General features: G+C 36.9%; 1 protein-coding gene across 2 annotated transcripts in view; it reads left to right on the forward strand.

The window, feature by feature from the left end:
• Positions 1-994: 994 nt before the first annotated feature.
• The window catches only part of LOC112155815 (junctional adhesion molecule-like), a 9,929-nt gene continuing 1,546 nt past the window's right edge, over positions 995-9,377 (forward strand). The window contains exons 1-3 of one of the 2 annotated variants that reach the window (XM_036216636.1): positions 3,760-4,592; positions 6,061-6,687; positions 8,940-9,281. In XM_036216636.1, the coding sequence (XP_036072529.1) occupies positions 6,624-6,687; positions 8,940-9,281 (406 nt within the window). In that variant the 5' untranslated portion in view covers positions 3,760-4,592; positions 6,061-6,623. Of the gene's footprint in view, positions 1,567-3,759; positions 4,593-6,060; positions 6,688-8,939; positions 9,282-9,377 lie in introns of those variants that run through there. The other variant, XM_024287765.2, reaches the window with a different exon arrangement.

The raw sequence follows: 9,377 nt of genomic DNA on the forward strand, positions 1-9,377 counted from the left end.
CTCACGTGGCAAGAGTATGCAGGCAGTACCTGGAGGATGAAGGAATTGAAACAATTGAATGGCCTTCACCATCCCCTGACTTAAACCCCATAAACAGGGGTAGAGAACGCTGGTCCTCGAGGGCCACCTTCCTGCATGTTTTCCAATATCCTCTGCTCTGGCATGTTCTTATTGGCTGGACACACCTGAACCAGGTAATCAGTCATGAGTAGAGACTGAAACAATTACCTGGTTCAGGTGTGTCCAGCCAATTAGAACATGCCAGAGGAGGTACATTGGAAAACATGCAGGAAGGTGGCCCTCGAGGACCAGTGTTCCCTACCCCTCCTTTAAATACACGCTGGTCGTTTTTCTTTAGTGTTGATGTAATTCTAACGTCTGACCAACAGATGTCACTGTAGTTTCAGTCAGTCAAATACTTCACATCTGAACCATTTCAACACACAAACCTAATGAACAGATTCAGCTGATCCAGATATGATGACCAGGTACAGGAGTCTATCACCAGAGAAACATGGGTCTGTTTGACCCCTCTGTTGTGTCTTTAAAGTGTTACTTTAAACTAAATAATAAGTAGTAAACTGAGAGTAAACTAACTTTGTTTTTTTCATTCCATTTACAAACAATCCACCAGGATCCAGACTACAGTACCCATAATGCACCAACAATCCATCATGTCATTCAGCTTTGTAGTTTACCAACAATAAATTAAAACATTTTGACAGATTAGTGATGTTTACCACAGAAAATCCCTTTGAGGTCAGTAAGAACCAGAATTTATACTAAAGAATAAAGATCTAGACTAAAGATCTAGATTATATAGATTCTCAATGTTTGTTTAAATTCAACTTCTGGTTCAATAAATAAATACGGTTTGTATTAGTATTAGTGATAGTTTGCAATTTATTGTACTTGTCTGCTAAAACAAATTTTTCACCTGCATTTAACAGTTTTGAGTTAAAAATAAAATTTAAAAGCAGACACAATGTGGATTATCCCTGACTTGGGTTGAACCCATGACCTTCTGAATGTGAGTCAGCAGCTAATACCACTGTGCCGTCTAATGAATAATGAATAAACTTCACATAAATTAACCTTCTGACCAATCAGATCATCGTGTCTCATTTTAAGTACACAAAAACCAAAGAGAGGCTGGAACTTTATAAAACAAGTCCAGGTCCTCTAATTCTGCTGGACACTTTAGACCTAAAACCTCTGAAGAGAACGGGACGTCCCATCATCCTAGTGGTTCAGCTCCTGTTACCGTCCTGACACGCAAACCTGTCTGAAGTCTATGGAACCCAACCAAGGAGATCATAACAGATAAAGAGGAACACAGAAAAGAATGTAGATTGAAGATTAAATCAAATAAAGCTGCTGATTTGAGGAAACTATGCAGACAAACACACCGAGGGAGGCAACAAAAAAACAAAAAACAAAAACAGTGTTTCATAGGTTCCTCAGAAACGCTCCTAGTTTTCTTCACAGAAGCATCTGGACGTTGGACCATGGCGCTGTTCGGTTCTGCTAACCTTTTTCTTCTGGTCTCTCTCTCTGTAACTTCAGGTGAGTCAACCATCTAAAATGAAGGAAATGCAAAAATAAGAAGAAAGTTTGAATTTTCTTGTGAAGCAGCAACGACGTTTGTGAATGTAGACGTGAAAGTAAAATCTGGATGTGTTCATAGGAGATGAAGTGCACAGAATTGTGAACAGAACCATCTCTGGGCTGCATGGAGCTCTAGGGAAAAAGAATCTATTGTCCTTCATAGACGTTGAGGTTGCTGGAGCTCCAACCGGGAACTCTGTTTGGTTTGTGTGCGCTGGATGACTGTACCAACAATCAGACAAGACTAATGAGAAATTAGAAGATTAGAGCTGTTAAAGGTGTGTAGAGGAGGGGGGGCTGGATCACAAGTTACATTCATCTTTAAAACCAAAATATATCATTTGATTCTAAAGAATGTTTAAATCAAACCACACTTATTTGTGTTATTGTGAACAGGGAGGAGCAAAAGTTTATTTTGTGTTTCACGTTTCTGTTGGAGTTAAATGACAACATAACATTATATAAGGTGATGATGAGCTACTTCCAATGTTCATAGAATGCCTCAAATGAGAAAACCCTTTTAGATTCTGGATTCAAACTTTATCATCATCATGAAAAGATAACCAGGAAATAAATCTGGTTCTAGTGGGACTTTAAACAAACTTTCAACCACTAACTATGAGTTGAAGAAGGTTTGTGTTATTCATGTTCAAAACAAAATGTCTGTCTCTGCTCCTCTGTAATCTCTGATCTCTGATGCAGATCTGCTAAACCCGGAGATGACGTCAATCTGAGATGTAGAAATGAAAATATCAACCAGGTTTTCATCTTAGAATGGAGAAAACTAAATTTACAAGGGGTAGAAACTGTGTTTTTATACAGGAGTGATGGAATTAGGGCTGGGCGATATGGCAAAAAAATAAAATCACGATTTTTTAAATTTTATTTCACGATTTCGATTTTATCACGATTTTTAAAAAAATAAATTCAAATTTAATTATATTGATTTTAGTTGAAAGAAGTAAACATATTTTTGAACAAATATTTATATTTATTCGAATTAAATAGTTATTATCTATTAAGATTAATCTGTAAATATTGCAGGAATTGCGTCTTCTACTGCTACAGCTAATGCATTGCTGTCAAATGAACAGCTTCTAAATATCAGTGAGTTTTAATTTTGCCTTTGTGCTAAAATCCATAAAACAGAGCTTGTAAATGATTGTCACCCAAGACCAGAAATGAGGGAGACTGATGAAGTTTATAGCATGAATGACTGATAAAGTTTAGTAAAGTCCTTTCTCTATTAAAAACAGCTCAAAGTGCTAAATAATAAAAATAAGAATAAAAAAAAACACCATTTACCACATTTTAAAATGAAACTGAAACTTTTATTATTTTTGGATTACATACATGGTAAATAAATCTCAATTGCTTCAGAATTTACCTTCAAATAGACGATTTCGTTGTACTTTGAGAAAAGGCTCCAGCTAGCATCTTTAACTGATACAAAAACATTTTTAAACTTGGATGATAACATCAAATACATCTGCCAAACTGTTAAGATTCAAAACACAGAGATAAGTGTGTTTCAAGAAAGAAGCTCAACGGTGACGCCACGGATTAAGAAAATTATGTGCAAACTCACTTACACTTCTTACAAGGGGAGTGCGACCGACGATAAGATTTAGGCTCTTACAGTAGCTAGCAAAAGCTATGCAAAGAGCTAGCAAAACAATGCAGCACCGTGCATCTTTACCGAACATTTTACGTGTTTCCTACATGAATTACCATCAGTTTTTGTGGACGAAACATTAATAAAAACATACATTAAAGAACCAAACTAGCATGTCCGTCACGAGTTGCTAGCACCCACTTTAGCCTAAACTCTAGCACACAGTTCAAAGTTCTCAGCCTGATTTCTCTCTATTAAAATGCGATTCCTGTCCTGTGATGATTCCTCTCCATCGGATTATTTTGTTGTCAAGGTTTTTAAAGTCGATTGTAAGACACTGCGTCTCCTTTTGTTACTTTTTCGGACCTCCGTCTTTCATTACTCGAGAAGACTCGATCCATAATGACGGCGCACGTGACTCTGTCCCGTCGTATGTCACGTGACTTCCAAACAGGAAAAACACACCGGGGAGGAGGAGGAGGAGGAGCAGCAGCAGCAGCTCAGATTTAAAGTCACAGCTGTCAACAAGCTTTTGCCTTCTCGCTCTTGCAGCTTTTCGTAGAAGATCGCGATATAACGATCTCTTAAAAATGACAGATCGTCAGCTTTGGAGATCGTACGACGGTTTTTTATCGTCATATCGCCCAGCCCTAGATGGAATTATTCTAGATCAGGATGAATCTTTCAAGAAGCGAGTGTTTCTGAATAACAGTCAGATGAAGGATGGAGATCTGTCTGTGGTTCTGAAGAACGTGAAGATTGAAGATTCTGGAACATACATGTGTAGAATCCTAACGAGAAATGATCCACATTGAAAACTGAATCTGATCTCCAGCATCAATTTGTCGGTGTCTCCTCCTCCTCCAGGTGAGCATTGAGAGTATGTGTCTCTACCTCCTCTTTCTCCTCCTCCTCTTCCTCCTCCTCCTCCTCCTTTTCCTCCCCCTCTTCCTGAAAGGTCTCAGATCAGACGTGTATTCTGAAGATGTTGTTGATGAGACTCAAGGCGAGTCAAGGTTCAAATTGGACATCGCCACACAACAAAAGGCAATAGAGATGCTTCCAAGCCTTCAGTGACTGAAAGACCTATTCAAAAACTAGTAGTTGCCCTAGAAAGTAACTAGGTGAACTAACTTACTGATACTGCCTCTACAACAAAATACACAGGATTTTTCGTAGCTTTCCATTTAAGGGCTGTTCATTGTTGTTTTGTTATAAATCAAGCTTGATTCACTTCCTTCATCTGAGCATGGTTGGTGGGAGTGTAAAGGACCGGAATTACGCCAACTTCCGGTAAACACCGGAAGTTGTGTTTTGTTTCCGGCAGCTTGACATGCGCGGTTCTCTAGAAACTTTAGCGTCTTCTCATGTAAGTTCAGTTAGTTTTCAGAGCTCAATTTCAGTGTCTGTCTCCTCTTGTGATTTTTAGACATGTTTACATTGTGTATTTTATTTCTATTTGAATTATATCAGCCGCATTTATGTGCAACTTTGCGGTAGTTTTCACGGTGCCAAACGAACGTCAGAAGCTCTCTTCTGTTCCTTGAGACCAAGGCTGCTACAGTTTGTTTGTTTTTAATTAATGTATTTCATTATTTCTGTAATAAGTTGATTAATTTGTTGGACTTTTTTGTCCAGAATTTTAGCTTGAAATAAACCAAATCAATCAGTCAATATATGAATCAATCAAGCAATCATCATACAACAGTCCTTAAAGTGATTTACCATTTTGTTATTTTATTTAGCTCTTCATTCATTACTATAAGTTCTTTATAATTGTCTATCAAATAAAATATGCTTGTATCATCAGAAAATAAAATGTGTTTGAACATTTTAATCATTGAACATTTCATTTCTGTAAATGTTCAACAGCAGTGGGGCCAGAATGGATCCTTGAGGGACACCAGAACTAATCTGATTAGTATCTAAAGGTTTTCCTCCAGTTAAATAGTTAACTCCTCCTCTTATTCATTTCCAGTTAGTCCAATAGGAAGTCATGATTCAGAATCAAATGTTTTTAAGTCAATACAAATTCCAGTTTCATTTTTCTCTGAACATTTCTGTGATTTCCTCCAAATCAATGACAGACATCGATCTGTTTGCTCTAAAACTGTATTGATCTTCATAATGTTGTTTATCAATAAATGTAAGATCAGCCAGTCACCATCCATCGGATCTGACATGTACTGCTGCCCCCTAGTGACCAGAACAGAGAAGTGGTTGTGTTGTTTCCTCTCCAGAGTCCGGCTGACTCGTCTCCTGCTGGTTGTTGATCTGGAAGTTTTCTGTCTGAATCTCAGAGTTTGTGTCTCCAGAATCATCAGGATGACTTTATTCTCTCTCTGCTCCACTCTTTCTTCTCTTTGTTTCCTTTGGACTTCAGATCTACACACTTTCTCACAGAAGTTGTGTTTGTCCAAACGTCTTTTTCACAACTTCAGTTTGTCTTTATTGTTGTTGACACATTTTAAAATTTGTGGAATTTATCTTAGAATGTAAATTAAAATCCAGGAAACAGTTTGATTTTTAGACAATTTATTTGTATAAGAGAGCAGAAAATAAGTTTTCATGTCCTAAAAACAACAAACACATGCATAAATCTACTCAGATCTTAGTTTTTGCTCTGTTGGTTTTTAAAATTGTTCATTTTATAGACAATTTCAGATTTGATCAGTATTGTTACTGCTGTTATTTTTATGTCTAATTCTACAAACTCATGTCAGACTGTCAGACTTTCTTCAGAGCTCAGATCGATGATGTTCCGTTCTGTTATTGCTGCAGTTTGTTGAGTGAAATTCTGGTGATAAAAACTGTTTTTTTTTAATTCATTTGACCAGTGACATTCGGTGTGTTTGAGATGATCCAGCACCTCACCTGGATCGTCGGTGAGACCAGACGGCTAAAGGCGGGTAAATCGTCTGCGATGATGAACAGGAAGACTGAACCAGGACAGGAAGTTGGAGTTTTACCTTAACATTCAGTTGAATTTAAATATTCCTCTTCCCCCTAATATGATCTGAGCTGTTATGTGTTTGATATTAATGATTTAATGTTTTGTATTGTGTTTATTTTTATCAACATGTATTGTAATTGATATTTTTATTGTTTATTCTTAGCTTTTATGTAGATAATCATAACATCAGTTCATGACAACAGATGAAAAACAGCTGCTGTGTTCATTTAATGTGAAATGTTCCAGAAAAATACATAAAATTGAAAATAAAGTGAACTTTTAACTGTCAGGACACCATTTCCCCTAATGCATTGTTCTGTTGTCTCACACTACCCAACATGCATCTGAAACACGCCTATGACTGTCATAACACGCCTACCTACACAGCTCACCTCACAGGTGAGTTCAGGTAAGGTAGGTGGAGCTCCAAAGTAAAACTCGGCTGTGATGGCGCTCCTCGGTTCGGCTCTTTTCCTCGTTCTGGTCGGTTCGTCTGTTTCTGGAACATCAGGTGAGATTGTAGAAAACAAGACGTGTTGATGAATGAGAACCAACTGAAAACAGCGGGAAAATCTTCTCTTTGAGAATCAGCAACGACGTTTGTGAAGAAGTGAAAGTAAAAGTAAAAGTAAACTTAGAACTGATTGTTCCAAGACTTGATATAATAAATCAGAGTTTATAAATAATTACAAACTGAAAGAGCAAATGTAGAATGAAACGATAAGAACAAAACTAATCAAGTAAATAAATCTGAGTGAAGAGAAGTTAACAACAAAATAATTTTAGTACAGAAACATATAAACGTTATATAATTCTTAAATCGTCACATATCTTCTTTATTACAATGAGGTGTGAGGAAATACTTGTAAAAGTTTTACTAATAGATTAACTTTACTCCAGAAAAAAGTGACACAAATTATAAATCATACAGGAAGGACCAAGAGATCACACCCTTGATCTCTTTTCAAATCCACTCAGATTCCCAGATCTTGTAAAGTTAAATCCAGTGGGGACCAAAAACAGATTACTTCCAGAACATATTTGTGATACCTTTAAATGAATTACTGATTGTGATAATAGAAGGAAACTTGGAGACTTTTATTCATCCTCTTGTAGGAACTTCATTAAGACAGAGAGGTTTTGTGTTTATAGGAGTTACAGAGTGGAATTATTTGAATACTGAAATGAAAACCCAACAAACAATTTTGTTATTAAAAAGATTGTATAAAAAAATAGTTATTGAAACTTATAAGTTGTGTTAAAAAGATAAAAGTCATAATGTAAATGCATGTGACCTGAATGTCCAATGTTGTGTGTTTGGTTGAGGGGTCATTAATAATTAGGCCTGGTTTTATGTTTTATGCTGTTTTGTTTTATTATTTATGGTTGACTCGTGTTTATTATGGATATGGTGGCACACGAGAGAAGAAAGAATTGGATAAATATCCTAATTTCTTTCTTTTTTGGGTGGGAGACGCTTCATTATACATTTATATTTATGATGATGTTTATTGAACTATGAAGTGAAAGTTCTCTGATCTATCAAGAAACCTAAATATAGAAAAAACTGAAAATAGTTGCTAAAAAAAAACTATTTGTCGTTCACGTTACTTTAACCTTCTGTACTTTACAGATGACTCTTTATTCAAATGCTGTCAAACTTTCAGCTCTTTGAAAATTCTTCATACTTTCTGTTATTTCAACAGTTTTATATATTAACACAGTTCTAATTCAGATACAGGCTCCTGATATTTCTTGGATATGATAAATAGTTTTTAGAATATAAAGCAAAATATGAGATATGAAGAAGAGAACATTCAAAAAGTTTGAGCTCTTTCAAAGTTTTAAACTTCCTCCTTCCAGCTACAAAAAATAACTTTTTTTTTTTTTTTAACTTGTCCTGTCCAACAGCTGAGCCAACAGATGTGGGCTGAGAGCTTCTTGTGTTGGGCAGATTTTACTGTCACAACAGGGATTTATTGAGTATAAACCCCTGTTGTATTTAATGCTAAACTTTATTTATATAGATTATGTTTTATTTTATTTATTTATTTTTCTTTGTCATTGGACCGGATGGAAAAAGGGAAGAGGGTGGGGGAGGGGTGGGGGGGAAGATAAGATGGCAACAGAGGGAAGCAACATCATAAAACAACCAGGACTAAGTGATAAACTAGAATGGGCGGGGCCTGTCTACACACACACTCTATAGTTACACACACACTTGTTGGCCAAAATAGTCTCCACATTTAAACTGAACATACTCACATATACTATACATATACTACACATGTACTCAATTCAACTATAACAGCAGCTCACACACTCCATCATACAAACCCATTCAGATAAAGACTTTCATTCTGTCACACAAATGGTTAGTGCTAAGGTGAGCTGATACCTGTGCTCAGGTGAGTGTTTATGTTTCACTGAGGTGGATGATGTCATTTGACTTTTCCGGTTTGTCACAAAAACTCCAACAACTCAAGACGTGTGTATGAAATATGTGCGTCTGAAGGAGGTGTTGAGGAGTGTCTCTGCACACTGAAGCCTCCTCTTGATATGCTGAAGAAGATCGTGTCAGAATTGTTTTCAAAACCCACTAAAAAGTCCTGTACTTGTAGTTTCCTGGTGGTTAGGAAGTAGAGAACTTCATGATCTTCATTTATTTAGACCTTCAACTGACAGCCTCACTACCCAGAATGCACTGCTACATGATTCCCGTCAATGAATGTTTTCTCTGTAATCTCTGATCTTCTAATGCAGGTCTGAAGATCAATGCTGGATCTGGACAGAACGTCACTCTACCATGTAGAGATCCAAATAGCAACAGGATTTTGTTTTTAGAATGGACAAAACCAAACCTGAAATGGCCAGAAGTGTTGTACTCTTGCAATAATGACGGAGTTCCTGGAGACCAGGATGAATATTTCAAGAACCGAGTGTTTCTGAAGAACAGTCAGATGAAGGATGGAGATCTGTCTGTGGTTCTGAAGAACGTGACCGTTAATGAGACTGGAATATATGAGTGTAACGTCACATATGAAAATGATCCACAGAGAGAAAGTAAGCTGATCTCCACCATCAGTCTGGTTGTGTTTCCTCCAGGTGAGCATTGAGAGTGTGTGTCTCCTTCTCTTCCTCTTCCTCCCCTCCTCCTCCTCCTCCTCCTCTTCCTCCTCCTTCTCTTCCTCCTCCTCCTCC

Source organism: Oryzias melastigma, linkage group LG18, assembly GCF_002922805.2.
Source record: "Oryzias melastigma strain HK-1 linkage group LG18, ASM292280v2, whole genome shotgun sequence".
In the NCBI taxonomy this organism is placed as follows: domain Eukaryota; kingdom Metazoa; phylum Chordata; class Actinopteri; order Beloniformes; family Adrianichthyidae; genus Oryzias; species Oryzias melastigma.